A 19252-nucleotide genomic window follows, 5' to 3' on the forward strand; every position below is an offset into this window, starting at 1 on the left:
AATTCCAAAGTCCTGCCTGGGGCTGACACCTTCCACAGGAGCAGGTGGTCTAAAAGGAGCGCTGGAGCATCTCCAGAGGACCAAAGCAGTGTTCCAGGGAAGGCTGTGGTGTGCAAGGTGAGACTGGGAGGTGAGAATTCATCAGGCTACAGAGAAATAGCTCTTAGAGATCCATCTTAAAGGGCTGGCCCTAGGATGGGAAGGGAAATCATAGAATGAATTAGGTTGGAAAAACCCTCCAGGATCTTTGAGTCCAACCCTTCCCCAGCACTGCCAAGGCCACCACTAAACCATGTCCCCAAGTGCCATACCTACACATCTGTGAAATCCCTCTGTAACAGGGGAAGTGGCACAACCAAGTCACAAAACCTCTTGCCCTGCCTTCCTTCTATTGAAGAAGCACATTCCTCAGAAATAAAAGCACGATTTAGGAATTTTTTCTTTCAATATCCACCACTTCTGAAATCAGTTTCCACTCCAAAAGCTCCTCCAGCCTTTTGCCCCTGCCTGTAACAGGAGTGTCAGAGTCCTGATCCAAACCCGTGGACTGCAGGAATTTGAGCTGAAATTGGGATTCCATGAAATAACTTGTCCCTAGTCCAGCAAAGGATTGTGTATCTTCACACTGAGGAGCAAGAGTGGGCTTAAGAGCTTTTCTGGATTGAAGCCTCAAAGAACAAAAGCCGTCTGGAAATGCCAGGGAATGGAGATCAAGATCTGAACACTTACAGTGGGAAAAGGAGTTAAATGTAAGGAATTGCTTGGGGTTTTTTTTTACAGGCTGGCTCTAATAATTTAACTTAGGCTGAATAAAAGCCTTATTAATAATAATGACTGCATGCAAAGTTCTAGCTCCAATGTTCCGCTTTGTCCTCACCCAGAATGAATCACTTGGAAATGCTTGTCTGCGTATTCTCCTCGCCCTGCACACGCAGCCTCAGAGGAGCCAGATGTCTGGAGGAAAACCCAAAGTATTAATCAAGCCCATGCACCTGCCAGAAGAGTCTGTTCCTGCTGGGATCCAGCTCTGCCAGGCTGAGGCTTTCTTTCAAAAAATTTGGTGGGGAGAAATATATTCATGCAGCTGCAGAAATGGTTCAGGGGAGAGAATCCTAAAGCCCACGGTGCAATTACAGTGCATTGGGAGGTAAATTAAGAGTATAAAATATTGGTCATTTAAGTAATTCTTAAAATGTCTGTGCAGGCATTTATTCAGATCATGTTCATTGATTTTAATGTGAGGGAAAGTTGCTGTCTCATGCAATACCCATATTATTCAGATTGAAATCTGAGCACTGCCTTTCTTTCATCCCACAGGGTATTCCCTCAAAAGAGCCTCTGCTTCCTCCCCACCCTGGAGAAATCATTGCTAGTGAGCACACAAATACAAACCTTCCTGGTTCAACCTTTATCCCTATTTGAAGATCAAGCTCTTTCGGTTTCTTAAGCCTTGCTTTTCTGCAACACCTCAAGAAAAATAAATTTCACAAGCCAAGGAAATGCTGCATGGCTGAAGCATGCAGGAATTAAAATTCCTCTTGTTGAGGTCAAACTCCTCTGACTGACCTGGGCAAGTCACCCAATCTGACTTAAGTGAGCTCCAAAACTGGGTTAAAAGAAAGCTGTCCCTATAAAAATGTAATGCTGCATCTCATCTAAACATTCCTCGAGGGAATGTGATATACAAAAATAGGCTCTGGTCTAATTGCAGATAGGAAGACTGTCTCCAATCGGGCTGGTTCCCGCCGCAGACAGGAATAGTCGCCGCTTTTTCAAAGGTCTGTCCCAGAAGCAGCAATGCAGCTGCAGCCCGAGGTTTCCTGCCCACCAAGGACGAGCTCCAGCCCCCTGAGCTCCTTCAGCTTCACTTCCCCATCTCTGACTTTGCATCAGTTCTGCAGCACCACGAATTTCAGCACCTCAGAAACAAAAACTCCTTGCTGAGAGCATCTTTAGGGAGCTGCTGCCACAGGGGCTCGGCAGCTCTCAGCAGCCACGTGAACTGTCCCAGACCCATAGGAGGCGACTAAATGGCTCAAAATCCTTTTACTGCCTTTAAAATCCTTAGTTTTCCCACAGGTGAGGCCCTTGGCTTGTACTCCTGTAAAAGCAGGACCCCAGAACTGTTGCTCTTGGGCTCCCTCTCAGCTAAGAGTGAAGAAGAATGGCTGAGATATTGGCAATTTTGAAGGCACTCAGATGCCCCAGTCACTTCCCAGGGTCCATCCTCAGCTTCATTCCTTGATAATTAGAAGACAAGGATGTGGTTTCTGAGAACCAGAGGCTAATGGATAACACCAAAGTGTAAAATGCAAGGATTACCAAAGCCCTGCTAATTTCATTTGCTCATTCATTTGTTTAATAAACAGAGTCTTGGGGAAAATAAGGAAGCGTTTGCAAACTGCCCATATAATATGCCTGAGAATTGGTAATTTCAACGTCTGTTTGATTTTACCTCTCTTGTCCCAGGTAGTGAGCAGGAACTCACAGCCAAGGTGCAAAAGAATTGGTTTACAGCCTTTTGATTTCAGTCCCCAAAAGATTATGACCCCCAAACTGGGTTAAAAAAAAAAAGTAACCCGAGGAATAACAGGAATGCCACAGTCATCAGGATTGATGTTCCCTCTCACCCACTCCAGCACAAATCAGGAATAATCCCCTGAAAGCCAAGGGGGCTGCACTGCCACAGGAGAGGCTCCAGCTCAGCTGGGTCCTAATCCTGCAATCTCTGAGAGACACCTGAGTTTGGCACAAGAGAAAACGCAGAATTAGCTGCAGCACCAGAAATAAAAGGCCAGTGGTCAGTTTTGGAGCTCTCCTCCCTTCCCCACGTTGGTAAGATATCATGATCCTCCATGGCAGAGGAGGCAGAGCACAGCCCTGGTGCTTTCCATGCCTGTGAAGCTGCTCCTGTCGGGATGGGAACATCTCTTCCATCTGGGCCATGCAGACAGGCAGCCCAGAGGAGCTGCCCAGGGTGAAGGGATGCAAGACAAACTCAGCTCTCTGTAGAGCTCAGCATTTAGAAGACAGTGCTCTTTAGCCCTAAAAAATTGCTGAACCAGCCCAGTTATGCCGCAGGGAGGGGAGAACATCACACCAGCTGCCAGTCAATCCCTGCTTAACTTCACCACTAACAGAACTATTTTGAGTCTCCCGGGAGCTGCAACTCTGAATTTAAAAGTCCTTTTCTACCTTCTCCTCTCCATCAGCAAAGTTACCCTGAGCAGTAGCCAGATTTGTGCTCCCCAGGAGCGATGGGGACATCATCCTGCCACCACCCACACTGTCACCTCCTTGGATCACGGCAGAGAACGGCCAGCTCGTGACACCTGGATGGACAGTGCCAGGTCTGCCAGGGCACAGCCTCTCTCTGCACCTGACACATTAATCCCCAGCACCAAAGGATAATTAATCACTTCTCTCACCTCTCACTTTTTCCCTGGAATAACCCAAATTCTGCAGGTGGATGGCCAGGTGTGGATGGGAGCAGGTGAGCATGGCTCACACATGGAGAACCTTTTGCAAAGGGAGAGGCTGCCCAGAGAGCTGCAGAAAGTGGAGGAAAGCCATGGCCCTGCCACAGGAAATCAATGAGAGAGCCTGGTTTGAACTGGGCAGCTCTGGTGGCCTGCTGCAAACAGAGCTGGGGTTGAGAGCCAGCATGTTCAGGGCTTTTGTGCTCCCCTGGATACTTGCAAAAAAAGTGACATTACCTCACCCAAAGCTCCCCCAAAACCTCCATCAGTGGAAGAGGGGAGGAATGATGAGTGTCCCCCCTCAGCTGTCCCTGCAATGCAGCAGTTCACAGGTCAGCACAACCTCTTCAGTTAAGGCTACATTACCCAGCCAGCTCCCAAACCCCACACCTGTCCCTCACTGCTGCTCATTGCTATGAACCACCCAGACATGGGCAGATGGGAACCAGGCTCAGACAGCAACAACCAGGTGGTGACCAAACCTCTGTGGATCTCCTGACTCCTAAGATAATGGATGAGCCTCACACCATTGCCCTGTCTTGCTGCCTCACTGTCTCTACTTAAAATCTGGATTTGTTGGCCAATTATCATCAAGTTTGCCCAAGTGATGGGCAGCAGTGAGGATAAGAACCTCTTCCCCCTGTTTCTGCCCCCAGAGGAGGCTGCCACGTGAGCTCCATGGGGCTGGCACACACCAGCCAGCCTGGGAAAGCCACGAGCTCCCAGAAAGCAGCTCCCCCACCTTCCCCCGCACAGCAAATGACAGGTTTGTTCCCTCTCCTTATTTCCCTGTGCCAGTAAACACAACAATAAATAGCAAGCTGCAGGAGGCAGATGATTGTGTGGTGAAAGGTGGAAAACATCTAAAAATGATTTAAAGCAGGGAGGAGAATAGGAAGAGAGGGCTGTGGATTATAATCTCTGAGGAGGAGGAGCTGCTCAGCTGGGGAAAGGCAGCACAAGCAGGGAAAGTTTTCCTTCCCACCCTCCAGCTCCTTGCTCCGGGTGATGCTCAGGTGTTCTGTGCAGGTCTCTCTTTGCAAAGATGCCCAGACCCAGCCCTGGCATGGGACTCCAGCAGCCCCAACCCTGGGACAGGAGCAGGAGCAGCACTGCAGGGGTTGGACCCTTTAAAAACTCCTGAGGAACAGGAACACAAGGCATGGACACAGTAAAGCTGAAGAGAGATTATCTAGCTGCCATTTCAACACGCTGGTAAATCAAAGTCGATGGAAGCCATATGCTCTGCTGGGAAGCATCCATCTCGTTGCCAGGGAAACATCCTTCCCGTTTAAAATGGCAGGCAAAGGCTTGCAAAAACCTGCTTTTAACCCCCTTTTCTCAGGCATGATCCAAGTCCCCCAGCAGCTCCCCCAGCCCTGCGGCATTGCTGTGCTGCTGCCTGGGAGAGCTGCTGCAGCTTAGCCTGGGAACAGGAGAAGGAGATGGTGTTTCTCCCCTGGGGTCCAGAGGAAATCAGAGCCAGCCTGGCAGCAGTGAGATCCCACATCAAATTCCCAGCTTACTCCCAAGGTAGCTTCCACAGTTCATTCCTCTGGAAAAACAGGGAATCCCCTGCCTGGGTCGCATCCAGCAGCTCCACTCAGGGATGCTGCAGGTGCCTGGCACAGACACACACAGATGTGTCCAGCTGTGGGGCAAAACCCTGCTGCAGCAAAGAATGACCAACAGCAGGACCATGGCTGGGTCTGTGCTGCTCAAACCACCTCCTGCAGAGCTGCAGGTACCACCCATTCCTCACAGGCAGCGAGCACAAATCTGACCTTGGGAATTTCAGCAATCTGCAGCCAGGACTGCAGGCTCCAGGAGCCACAGGAAACCAGCACTGAGCTCAGCAGCTGGCTGGATCTGCAGCTGGCCCTGGGTCTCCTGCTCTGCATCTGCACTTCTCCTTGCTCCCTCCACACAAGAGGTACAGTCCTGGGTCTAACACGGCCAGGCTGGTTGTCAGCTGCAGGAGGAGGTGATGGGGGTGTGGGAAGCAGCACTTCCAGAGCACAGTTTATAACCTGGCACTGTGGAAGTCACGGCAACAAACACTCTCAGCCTATTAACACTAATGAATTGGCATGGGATTTTGTTTTAATCAGAAGATGCAAACCAGTGCCCACTGGAACAAAACTGGACATCCTCTGGTAAAGATTTTACTTCTCTGTGTTTACCTGCCACCAAAGCTTCTCGTGATTTTTTTTTTTTTTTTTTTTTTTTTTTTTTTTTTAAATAAAATCACAGAATGATTTATGTTGGAGGGGACCTTAAAGATGACCTCATTCCAACCTCCCTGACATGGTCAGGGACACCTTCCACTAGACCTCGTTGCTCCATGCCCTGTCCAACCTGGTCTCAAACACTTCCAGCCCCTTCTTTTAAAACTGTTCTCATTTATTGTAAATCCCATAAGCAGACGAAGCCAAAACCAGAGCATTTTCTATTCTGATAAGTAACTATGCTTTAAAAACATTTATAATGGAGATCATAGACAATATTTAATAATTCAAAGCCTAGGAAGGCGTGATGGGACAAGGATACATCCTGAAGGCTCCTACTCTGTATGGAAAATGGTTATTGCAACTGGAGGAGGGAGAAGCTAGAGTTACAGCCTGAGGAGCAGGGATACTGGATTTTTTATGCTGCAGGCATCCTGTGTCACTGAATTCCTCTGCACCTCATCTCCCAACTGGAAAACATGTTGATTATTCCCCCCAGCACACAGGAGCACAGCTGAGGTTAAGCCCAGGTCTAGCTCAAGACATGTCCACGGCCTTCAGCAAGCAATAAATCCTTCTGGAGTAGCACAAAGCCTGGCACAAAACCACTGCAAAGCACACCAGCAACCAGGGCTCACATGGACCAGAGCCAACACAGCATCTTAAACGGCAGCACAAAGCCACCCTGGAGCTCACAGGAGCAACGTCCCCCAGCACACAACCCCAGGCCATGCCCAGCACCATAACCAAGGGGTTGGTCCACCCCTAGATAACGGCTCAAGGTGTTTGCAACAGTCTTAAATCCTTTTCTGGAGGCTGGCTGGGCTCTGGAGCCAGCGGCAGCAGCCGGAGTGGAGCCCGTGAGCAGACGCTGCAGCACGGATCCCCCACCAGGGCACCCTGCTCCTGCCAGAGCCAGGCAGGAGTCACCTTCACTCGGTGCCAAAGGAGCCACATCTCCCTGGAGACCCGTCAGCCAGCTCTGAGATATGCTCGGGCTGTCTGGGAATTATGTCAGCAGGCACTGTAAATATCCAGTGGCCCTTTTATGATCCTGCACACTCCTTGTCCCTCCTGCCTGGCTCAGAGCCGCGTGCGTGCTCTGTGCTGCACGCTCAGGACACCGACAGGGACACAAAGCAATGAATGGAGAACAGCCAGGTAGTATTTGGAGTCACAGCATCCTCAGCCTGCTGTTAAACCAAGGCAGGAGCAGCTCCATCCTGGTTGTGTAACCCGGCCTCGCAGGATTTTTCCCCATAATTAGAGGGCCTTTCCCTGCAGTCCCGTGGGGGCCATATGCTGCACTTGTGAAAGCATGCTCAGAGCTGAGCCTCCTCTCCAGCACATATTTTCACTCTTCCCTAGAAACAGCAAAGAGCAAGGGGAAGCAGGAAGGAGGGAAAAAAAAAAAAAAAAAAAAAAAAAAAAAAAAAAAAAAAAAAAAGAAGTTTAATTAATCTTCATTTAATTTTTGCTGTCTTTTAGCAAATGGAAAATAAGAGAGCAAGCCCATCAGGCTTTTGCTGCTGCTCTGGGCTCTAGCAGCCCTTGTGTTCCCCACGTGGGATGTCCATCCCAGCAGGCCACTGCAGCCAGCAGGGAATGCCATCACAGGTCACTTGACTCCAGCCACTCTTCCCAACACATCCCACAGGGATGTGGCTGCAGGATAGATGGGCTTCCCCAGAAACAGATGGGGAGGCAATTCATTACCTTCATGAATTTCTCTGTGATTTTCAATAGCCATCAGCTCCCAAGAGGGAAGAGCGAGGCCAGAGAGGACTGAGCTCCTCTTGGAGGTTCAGCCCGTTTATCTACAGCAGGCTGGGGTTTGGGCAGGTGCTCTCTGCCAAACACACACCCACAGAAGGCTGCCTGCAAAGAGGGGAAGTAAAAATGGCAGGTTTGATGGAGGTGCTCCCCAGGTGCCCAAGTCCTTGCAGATGGATAGGCCAAGCCCAGCAGGATGGAGCCCTGAATTACTAGAAGATCTCCTAGGTTTGGCTATTCCAAATCTTGGGTGGAGACCCGAGGTTGGGATATGCCCCATCTACTTGTAGATGTTGACATCCCCACCTCTTGGGAAAAACAGTAGGATAGAAACAACTTTAGAATCTATTCATTTTTCTTATTCAGACACTTCCAATACCTTTTCCTATACTTACAACCCCAAATCATTCTCCCATACTAAGATTGTTTAAAATCATTGCCAATTTACAAACAATTTTCATACCTACACATTATTATCTAAACTGACAGAGGACACGATTAGGTTCAATATAAGGAAGAAATTCTTCCCTGTGAATGTGGTGAGGCCCTGGCACAGGGTGCCCAGAGAAATTGTGGCTTCCCCAGCCCTGGAAGTGTTCAAGGCCAAGTTGGACAGGGCTTGGAGCAACCTGGGATAGTGGAAGGTGTCCCTGCCCATGGCAGGGGGGTGGAAGAAGATGAGATCTAAGATCTCCTCTAATGCAATTCTACGATTCTGTTTATCCCATTAATCTACTGATCCTCCGAGCCTCAGCAGCTCTCTCTGTGTCATTTAATATAACTTGAGGTGCTTCCACCACCCCCAACTGCATCAGGAGGGGGAGGGTGCAGGCTCTGGGTCTGGAGGGGCAGCTCAGAGAAGGTTTCAAATTACATCTGTTTTCTGTTGCAGAAAAGAAAAACATCATCAGCTACAAAAGGTCAGTGCAGATATTCTTTCTATTCCTCATTAGCTGGCACGGTAAGCAAGAAGCTGCTAATTAAGAATAGCATTAAAAACATCTAGATGTTAATAGATGAAAATGTGTAGAAGAATAAAAATCCAATGCAGAATTCTGGTAAATTACAGACAAAGCTTAGGAAATTCTTCTTCAGTCTTAAGTCTTTCCCCTTCCTTACAGGAATAGCCATAACTAAGAAAAAGACCATGACAGAGATGTGCATCCCCTACCCACAAGAACCAAACCAGAGATCACATTAACCAAGTTTCTTTAGTGCTGATACGGATTAAATGCTCCGTTCCCTCAGGCTATGGAGACACAGCCCTCATGAAGTGCCAGGAATTGAGTTCAAGACATAATGACATGAGGACTTGTCCCTCTGGCTCAGGGTGATGCTTAATTGGGTGTGAAGTCAGCTTTTGGATGAACACTGCCATTAGCACTGGCTGGATTCTGTGCAGCTCCCAGAGAGGTGCTACTCCTTCCCCCCTAAATTCACTGCAAGGCAGCTTTCTGCAGGCACGGGGTGTGTCTGGAAAGGCCCTCCCTGGGGAAAAGGACACAACAAAATTCCTGCACTGGCAGTGTCTCAGAGGAGCCCACCCACGTTTGCCCATGGCTCCTCCAGTCCCTGCTCTGGTACCAATGGGGACTTACAGCCACTCAATACCTCATCTCTTCTAAACAATGAAAATGCCACTAATCAAAAACCCAACAGGAGCAGAGCAGAGCAAATTGGGGAATAAAAGAGAATACAAATCCCACCTCCCCCTCAGCCACGAGCCACTGAAGGGCAAGAGCTGCTCCTCAAGGACATGCAACACACTCAGGTCCCCACGAGCTGTGCCAGCAGCTCCACACCCCGAGATGGACAAACACCCCATGCAAGCTCCTACCCATCATCCAAACAGCCATGCTCCAAACAGCCAGGAGAGATGGGATCAGCAGCACGGATCTTCCAAAGGATGGAGCCAGTTTGAGGGTTGGTTTTGTTGCTCATTCAAGCCTGGAGTCTTTATATAGTGTCAGGGCAGGATCCAAAAGCGGAAGAGAGACACCCACTCCCAGGGAGTGTAACACACACACTGAAATAAATAGCTCCCTGCCTAAGGGGATGACTCAGGAATCTCACTAGTCCTTAAAGCACAAATCAGTGCTAATAAACCCCAGAAAGATTGGAGGAAGGCATAGCAAGAGGTCAACTGGGCAAGGCTTGGCGTTTCCAGCCTTGCCATGCATAAAGGAAGAGGAAGGCTGAGTAACCACTGAAAAATAACAATGTCCAACATTGAGGCAATGGTCGCACCAGCCTAAGCCCTTCCTGCAGTCTACCTGCCTCAAGAGCATTGAACAGTCCTTGTCACTGGGGAGAGGTTTTGCTTTTCACTGCCCCTCCTGGAAGCACTCAGGCTTAACCACCACATGGCTTGAAGTGGCAGGAGGAAACAGAGCCTCACTCCCTGTTTGTCCAGCTATAATATACAGATATTTATATTTACCTATTTTGCTCTCCTCTTGAGTGAAGGATGGAGTGCTCTTACATCCCTTATTACGTTCTTCAGATCAGGTAACAAACCTCCCAGCAAGCATAAACTCAATTAATGGCCACTTTGAGACTCTGAGTTGAGCACAAACCCATAAACATGCAGGAGAACATCTCCCAGAGCTGTCATTTCACTGCCACATGTAACACTCCAACAGGAGAAAGTCAATAAGACCCATTCACAGCCCTCCTCGTGCTGCATCTGTAATGAACAGTGAGATCACAGCAAACTGTCCCTCTGTGGGTGATCCATGTCATTGGGAAGATGCCACCTGCATCCTCCCAGCCCAGTGTTTGCCCTGCTGAGGTTCTCAGACCATAGGTTGGCCAAAGCCAACCCCACCTTCCCTTGCAAACCCAAGGAGCACAGACAGAAACCAAACCACCAATCCAAAGCAAATCAGGTGACAGGGAAAGCTGGTAAAAAGAAAAGTGGAGGAAAGAGAACATTTACCAACAGTGCCCCAACAACTATTTTATGCCTTTTCTGTGTCTTGAATGCTCAATAAACCAAGTCTTCCAGCAGGGACTGGCTCTTTTTGATTTGATGGGCAGAGCAGAAGCTTGTAAACTTCTACTCCCATTAGGGGTGCTTACACACAGCTGTAATATTAACAGAATAATATTTTCCCCTTTCTATTCATTTTAACTTTTCTTTGACTGTTTTTTTTTCCTCTTTCCTTTGCACCCCATATTAGTTTTTTTCCACCACACCAAGCTAAATCTGCAAGAAACAGGCACAGCAGGTACCCAGACACAACCTACTGCCCTCACACAGGAGACCCACGAGGTGTACACAAGTCACTCTCAAGTCAGGATTTTTGATAGCTTATTTTTTTTTTTTCCTGGGCATCATGATAACTTCATGGAGAGTGACAGGCTTGCTGTGAAAGCTGCGTGAGGAGAGCCTGCCCTGCTGTGCTCATCCCTTGCAGTGCGTGACAGCAGCTCTGCTGCCACCCCAGCCCTAATTTGCTCCCACACTGTCACCTCCCCAGGGCTGGCAGAGCTCTAAACGAGAGAGCAGGACTGCCAGGCAGATCAGGGTTTGTTTACAAATGAGGAATTTGTGAATGCCTGGGAAAGACCCTCCGCAAGGCAAAATCTGTCCTGAAGAGACCAAGCACCAGCCACGATGGACTGCCAGGAAGTTCTGATGGAGAGCAGTTGCCTCCTTAACCCAGTCAGTCCTTCTGTCTTTGCCAGTCCTCTTGTTTCTTTTCCTTGTCCCACCCTCCTGGGGGAGGCAGTTAAAAAAGGAGGATCTCTGAATGAAGATGGTAACTGGGCACTTCACTCTAAAACACAACTGGAGCTGCTTAGGAACTACAGCCAGTATCCAGGAGGCTTGATTGCTTCTGATTTTTTCCAGTCTTGCCTTGCAGATCACAAGAGTTGATCTCACAGGATCAATTCTCACAAGAGCTGACCCTCACAAGGGTTTGCTGCAAAGATTCCTTTCTCAAAACCACCTCTCAAAGGTGCATCTCAGATCCAGGTCATCCTCTTTCAATATGGATCAGCCTCATCTCTCCCCTTCACCTTACCTGCTGGAGTGTGCACAGTGCAGGTCTGGCTTTGAACACCCCAGTTCCCACAGGCTGTGGCAGGAGGTGGGAGATGCCTCCACTCACTCCTGTTTTTCAGTTTGAAATCATGCCAGGCTCTGTCTTCTCCTTGCCTGGACTGGTCCCACCCGGCTCTCACTAAGGTGTGCAAGGGAAGTTAGCCTCCCTCTGCCATCAACAGAGAAATGGGCACCTCCAGAAGGCAAACCTGCCCACCTAAGCCTGCACTGAGGCTCCTGTGGGATTTCCATGAGGAATTCTGCACGTATCTGAGCATCACCAAATTCACAATGAAAGCTCACTGCACCTTAAACATCTGGACATTACAGATCCCAAGACAAATCAAGTGACTGCTCAGTCCACAAGGGCTTGCACCCAGCAACCCCAGTGACTCCAGTGTAGCTTTAAATCACCTCCCTTCAGCAGCAAGTGAGAGGTGAGAAGATTCCAGAGGTCTTCTTCCTCTCTTGGAAAAGACAGCTCTTTGACATCCAGTCCACTAAAAAAAAATTGCTGGATGGATGCTTACCAACACCAAAACTTTTCCACACATCTAAAAAGCACATTAAAAAGCTGGAGTGGTGCCAAAAAGAGACCAGAGAGTTCTGCAGGAACTCTCTGCTTTCCCTCATTGATTGGCAGTTGCACAGCCAAGAAGCCTCGAGGCTGTAACCAGGCAGCTCTTGCCATCCCAGCCAGCGCCTCGTGCGAGATACTCCCCATCAAACACTGCAAGTAATTATTTCAGTGCTTCACAATAAATGCACACTTCTGCTGTCAGTGGCACAGGAGGCTGAGCTTGCAGCTCACCCAGGGTAAGGCCACGAGAGCCACAAGGTCACCACAGCTTCAGGGGGCTGCACAAGGTCATACAACCTGCTCATCACACAGATTGCTCTTACTGGAAAACAAAATTTACATTGAAATACCTGCTCTTGCAGTCCTGGTGGCATCATGTCTTGTCACAGGTGGCTGTCAGAAGACCCCAAATCTTTTTGTCTTGCAACTTGATTAGGAGACATTTAAATATATGGTGGTGAAGTACCCTGCACTCACCGTCCTTCTGCACTACCTGGTTTTGCCATCCTGTGTTCACTAGCCAAGTACATCTAAATACACTCTAAATGCATTCTAAATACATTCATGAAACTCAGTCCAGACCATCACAACAATCTGCTTTTGCAATGTGGTTCCTTTTGAATCATCAAGGGCTAAAAATCATTGCATTTTTCTAAAGAAATGTTTATCTCAGTGCTGGAGAGTCCTCTCTTTCATGTACAGGGACATCACACCAACAGGGACAGGCCATTAATCCTTTGTAGGAACCACCTCCACCTTTCTCAGCTCTACCATATCTGTTCCACAGGAGATTACATGGCAGGAAAAGGGACTGGCACATCTCCCTGTCACCACAATTTAAAGAACAATCTGTTCCTCAGGAACTAAGAAACCAGTGAGCATTTGGGCTACCTTAAAAAAGGGTTATGCAGGGCTAAGTGTTTGCTACTTAACTCCCAGAAGCTGAACACTAAATTTAAATACTTTTTTTATTCTTGTGAGCACCACTGATGCCTGGCAGGCAAACCCTGTGCCCTGCTCACCCTGGACAGAGTGTCTCACCCTGTCATCCCTTCCTTCTGCTGCAATGCAAAAAAACCCCCAAAAAATCCAACCAAGAAATCTGATTTTTGTAACTATATCTCTTTGAGCTATGCCCCTCTTCCCTTTAGTACAGGATCTGGGGCTTGCATTTGGGGTTGTTCCTTTCTGAATACATCAAACCATAGCAAGACTCATCTGGTTGAGGTGTGTTGCAGCACAAAAAAGGAGGTCACCCAGGGGATCAGCTTGTTTTTCATTTCCCTAATGTCAGTGTGGGGTGAATGTGACGGCTGGAACGTGACACATTAAAGCGACTGAAATCAGGTTGCTCCCACCAAGCTCTGACTAAGCAGCTGGAGAGGAGCTCGTGAGGCATCCCACCAGGAAGGTCCCCAGGTCCCTGGGGTGGACACGACCCCACAGCTCAGGGCAGAAGCACTGGAGGTCTGGGCCCAGCAGATCCATTAAGCTCAGCACCTGTGGGAGATCTGTACTGAACCTCTTCACCCCACTCAGTCTGGAGGTGGGAAGGGGAACCCAGGAGAGGTCCCTGTATGTCACTGATGGATGGGCTGAGTGTGGTAGCATCGTACCTGCCCACAACAACCCCCTCTGAGGGTGAGGGCTTGCCATGAACCGCCACTCCTCAGGGTTTGGGGATGGACAGTCAAGACTGTCAGATCATATTTACCCTGAAAGAGATCATCTGGGAATGGATCTATGTGAAATAACCAGGCTTCCATCAGTTCTGAGGAGTGAAAGGAGTCACAAAAGAGGCCACTTCTGCAAAGAGAAACCCTGAAGTCCAGGGAAGCCCCTTATCCACTCTCTGTGCTCCCCCCATGCCAGGATGCAGGCAGTGCAGGCAGGACACTGGAGAGAGACGTGGCTTGTCTGGGTGAAAAGGGAAGAACAAATGGGATGCGGATAGTACAAGGAAATTTTAACAGAATTAAACAGGGAGGAAATGTTCCTCCTTATTATAATTTAAGTCCATGCTCTTGCTTAATTAACTAAATGTATGGTGCACAGTATGCAGATGAAAAATGCACCCAAACTATTTTTAACGCAGTTAAAGAGATGCATTAGGGTTGTAAATTCTAAGCAGGAAATGCAAGAATTTTGTTGGTTCCTGAGCACACAGCTTTAAAAGTGCCTGAATCTAGGCTGTTTTCTTGCCAAATGCAGGCCCTTCTTCAACTCAGGGACCAAACCTGAGCAGCTCATCCAGGGATCAGCAAATATGTCTCCAGACACCTCAGACCATGGGGGTGCCCAGTGCCAGCACCTTGGTTAGGCTGGCACAGAACACGGTGATCCCCCCTGAAATCAGATGGCAGGTAGGGACAAAAAAATCACTTTCAAGTATTACAGCCCTTCCTGAGCACAGGACAGGTTACAGAAACCAAACCAAAAGGACTAGAAGTGAAAAAAAAAAAAAAAAAATCAGAGTAATAAAATGGAAAAAAAATTGGAAGCCAAATGCCCACCTATACAGAGAACTGAACTGAGATCTAAGTGCTGGTGCACCCCTCAAAAAGCCTGACCTGCTATTTAGACACAGCTGAACTTTTCAAGTTTCAGCTCAGCCTTACACAGAATGAAGCCATGTGCTGCATTGTTAAAGATCTGCCAAAGAAAAAGAAAAAAAAAAAAAAAAAAAAAAGGTGGGGGTGAGGGAATAGAAAAGAAAGATGTTGAGAGAAATATTGGGAGAAGGTGAGAGATAAAGGAGGCTAAGACTTCTGAGAGCCAGAGACCACCTTTAGCTACATTCAAAAATGGGGCCCACCAGGCTCAGCTGTCCATGGTGTTGTACAAAATATATATTATATATCATATATATCATGCACACAGCTCCCAAGAGCAGGTCACCCAGTTGTGTCAGTGTAGGAAGAGCTATTAAGTACAAAAATGAATCATAACACAGAAATATAAAACTGTGCTTTTGCTCACAGAGGTAACGGCGCTTTTAGAGAGGCAACATCTGAGATGAGACCAGAGCTGGGGGAGTGAGAGATTCCCTGGTTTGAATTTCCCTGATTTCTTATGCATGAAATGGTGCGAAAGGGAGTGATCGACAGCAGGAAGAGGTGGGGAATGAAATCAGATGGATTGGATCTAGGATGCAGCACTGGAAATAAATGCAACCTGCACAGGCAGAGCATCAACGGCCCCGTGCAGAATCAGCCTGGGCCTCTGCAGGCAGGAATTTAGCAGAGGTACTTACTCAGAGGCACCTCTCACATTTATTAAAACATCTCCAAGCTGGGAGAGTCCCAATAGTTTTTGTCTTGGCTTTGGGTGCAGGGAGCTGCCTGAGCAGCCCTGGAGCAGCTCCATGCCTGGAAAGGCAGCTGGGTCTGTGAGCATCTCTACGAGATAAAACCCAGCCTTACAGCATCACCAACTCACTCACACTGGAAATAAATCTTCATGCAAGTGAGCAGCAGGAGCAGGGAAACAGGGGTGCTGGCAGCAGAGAGGGCTGACTGAACCCAGGACAGTGGCAGGACAGGGCACCCTCATCCACAGTGTTCTTCAGTACTCCCATTCCTGCAGGATGAGGGCTAAAGGTGCTTTTGTGCTCCAGGCTTTGGCACAAAATGAGGTTTGGAGCACGAGGAGGCAGCAGGACCCCAATAGCACAGGCAGGGCACTGCACTGGCCTTCGGGACATGGGAATGGCTCCAGCTCTTCCATACAAACTTTGTGACCTTGAGGTAGTCTTGTCATCCTCCCACACCTTTGAATAAGCTTTTTATCTGCCCTGTCTGTCTGCATTACTGACTTCCAGTTACAAAACCCATTCCAGCAGTCACAGACCTGGCACCGGCCATGCCGGGCTCACCCGGGCAGCAAGGGGGGATAACTGATGCATGAGCTTATCCTGACAACTTCATGTGAAGGTTCCCATATCCTTCAGCTCTCCAAACACTGTAACAGCAAACTGCCAAGGCTAAACCTCTCATGGGTATCATACAGAAAACTAGATCCATAGAACTTCCCCATACTCTGTAAAAAAATAACGATATCACCAACTCTTTGCAGACATTGGTGCAATTACCACTTCAGCCCTGAATTCAGCCTCCATTTCCCAGCAGGTGCATGAGGGGTGGGGGCAGAGGCTGGTGTTGCACGGCTCCCTGTGGTGCCACAGCGGATACAAGTGGAGTCACACGCCCAGAACAAACGCAGCTGCTCGGGCTGGGGGCGATGCAGCTGCGGGGGGAGAGCCCAGGGGCATTAGGATCAGCCTGGAACTGGGAATGGGACACTTTGGGGTGACCCTGGGATCACTCCTGGCTGCCCAAGCAAATGCCACCACAGAGAGCCAAGCAGGGCAGAAGTTAAGACAGAGCAGCTGAAGAAGCCAAAGGTGTTTTTAAAGCCCTCAGAGTCAGAGCTACCCCTGCTGTTTGTCATTTGGCTTTCAGCCCCTTCCATCTCTATCCCTGTCACCCCAGTGTCCCCCAGCTGGGGTCTCACCTGTATTTCACAGCCCACAGTGCTTATTGCACACAACATCCCCACCCTCAGTGCACACACGGGCAATAACCCAGCTCACAACGTGAGCACTTGGCCCCTCCACACAGTCCTGGGAGATTCGCGACACAAACCACTCACAACTCCCAAGGATGGACAGGAGCATGAAAGGTGCTCAGGATACCCAGTGCTGGACTTTATACTTCTCATCACTGCAGTTGAGCTCCACAGATGCTCTCTCTTCTCCTCTCCCATTTCCCTGGGGAGATGAGCTTCCCCAAGGACCCCCCACTCACTGCAGTGCTCAGTAAATCTCCCCTTCCACCCAGCCAGGGTCTCCTCTCTCAGACTGGTCCCACCAACACCTCCAAGGAAGGCCTCAATGTACAAAATGGCTGAGGAGCAGAAAGCACATCCCAACTCCTTATCTTACAGCAGCGTAACAGCAAAACGATAGAGGGGGGGAAAAACCCAAAAAGGCCCCAAAAATCCTTTTGCCATGGCTGACAGAGGCCCTGGCTGTGAGCAAAAACACACAAAAAAATCCCCCCAAAAAACCCATTGGCACCAAGGGTAGGAACACCTCAGCCTGAGCCCAGGCCTGCAGAAGAGCCCGGTGGGACTGTGGAAAGTCCCAGAGGGAAGGGAGTTGCAGTAACACTGAGATTTATCTTGACCCTCCCTTTGCAATCCTGGGAACAACGGGAAGTCATCTGCGCTCCTATGCTGCAATGCTCCAGGGATTCAGGGAATCCTTCTGCCAACCGCGGGTCAGCTGGGCCGTTCCTGCCCAAAAGCCGGGTCCCGGGGGGAGATGTGAGATGTGCACCCAGGGATGCTCCTTTGTTTACCGCTCGCCTGTACAGGCAGCGAGCCCCAGACACTGATTAGCATTTCTTTCTAGACACATCTCCCATTCAAGCGCTTCCCACGGGGGGCAAGAAATACCTCCAGAACCCTGAGCAGAGCCCCAGAACCAACCCCGGCCCCGAACCGACTGCAGGCACCCAGCAGGCAAAGATGGGGCCGGGGAGGGAAGGATGCTGGGGGGTTGGGGGGGAGGAGAGACGGTGCCTGAGCAGAGCTTTTTGTTCCTCTGCTCACAGCATTGCTATGGTGATTTCAAGCAAGACGGAGGAACAGTCGCTACCCATCACTCCCGCTGCTCCAGCCCCCTGCACCGACCGCATGAGCAGCCCCTTCCTTCCCCCGCAAGCAGGAGCGGGCAGGGGGAGACAGGGGCATCCTCTCCTGGGAGCCACCCCCCAGCTCTGCAGGGGCAGCTCATCCCCCCCGCCCCCTTCCCCGGATGGCCATCACCGCCCGGCCCCCGGGCACCGCCTGGGCTGGGGCGAGGGATGCGGGATGCGGGATGCGGGATGCGGGATGCGGGATGTGGGATGCGGGATGCGGGATGCAGCGGCGGCCCGGCCGGGCGGCCCGACTGCTCTGGGAGAGGATGGGGGGGGAGCGGCTCAGCCTCCTCCCCCCGCAGCATCCCCGGGGCTCCCCAACCAGCCCTGGCACCCGGCATCCCTTCCCCGCACCCGCTCTGCAGCTGGAGCATCATCCTTCCTCTCCGGCGCATTTTGGGGGGTGGAGAAGGACACCCCGAACCGGGGGGGGTCTCTGCCATCAGGTTTGCCCCCCACCCTTTTACTCACACGTATGCGTGGTAAATGAAAGCCCATCCCCGCGGTCTCTCCAGCACATTGTAGAGGAAATTCTGCAGCTTGCGGTAAAAAGCATTCCTTTTGGGGGGCTTCCCGCTGCCCGACACCCCGGAGCGGGGCTTGCTGAGGATGCTGCCCCGCTTGGAGCTCTCGGAGCCGGCGATGAGCAGCGCTCCGTCCCGGCTGGAGTCCGGGGCTCCCGGGTCCAGCCCCACGAAGCCCACCTTGAGCTTTTTCTCCGCGGCGGGCCCCGGGTAGACGCCTCCGTTGCGGGATTTCTGCACCATGGTGGCGGCGGGGGGCGGCGGGGGGCGGCGGGGGGCTCCGGCGGGGGCTCCGCCCGCGCTCCCCGCCGCTGCTCCGCGCCCGGCGCAGCCCAAGCCGCAGCAGCCGCTGCAATCGGCTCCGCCAGCGCCGCCCCGCCGCCGCCCGCCCCCTTAACCCTTGGCATCCCCCGCCGGCAGCGGCCTCCCGCACTCCCCCCCCCGCTCCCCAAAAGCCGCGTTTGCCATTCCTCACCCCACACCTAAATTTAAAGGAACCACCTGCGGCCGCGCCCCCCAAGAAAAGCAGTGACCGGCGTTGTTCCCCCGAGTGTCGGGCCCCGCTAAAGCAGGGTCTGACATCTCACCCTCAGATCAAGATACATCACCTTCCCCCTGCCCCAGGCAGTGTCTGCTCCCCAAACCGGGCTCTGGTACCCCCCAAAACCCCCACAGAGGGGGCTCCTCCTGCACCCCCGGGAGGGGCTGGGCAGGGCCCTGCCATGGGATGTCCCCATGGTCCTGGCAGAGGGTGCAGACATGGCCACAGTGTCACAGGAGGGACCCAATCCCTGCCCCACATCCGTGAGCCCACCCAGCAACAGACCCGCTCAACCTCTCCACAATCCCAGTGTGCAAAGTCATTCCCTTTCTCCGCGCTTCCCAAAGGCCAAGCCTATCATCCTGGAAGCCCAA

General features: G+C 50.7%; 1 protein-coding gene across 4 annotated transcripts in view; it reads right to left on the reverse strand.

Moving 5' to 3' along the window:
* KCNQ2 (potassium voltage-gated channel subfamily Q member 2) overlaps positions 1–18798 on the reverse strand; it is a gene marked incomplete at its 3' end in the record, with an annotated part of 66118 nt that extends 47320 nt beyond the window's left edge. For all 4 annotated transcript variants that reach the window (XM_083873452.1, XM_083873450.1, XM_083873453.1 and 1 more), the window contains exon 1: positions 18285–18798. In XM_083873452.1, the coding sequence (XP_083729578.1) occupies positions 18285–18580 (296 nt within the window). In that variant the 5' untranslated portion in view covers positions 18581–18798. The remainder of the gene's footprint in view (positions 1–18284) is intronic.
* Between the last annotated feature and the right edge of the window lie 454 nt (positions 18799–19252).

The sequence above is a fragment of the Zosterops lateralis genome (genome assembly GCF_965231275.1).
Source record: "Zosterops lateralis genome assembly, chromosome: 16".
Classification (NCBI taxonomy): Eukaryota; Metazoa; Chordata; class Aves; order Passeriformes; family Zosteropidae; genus Zosterops; species Zosterops lateralis.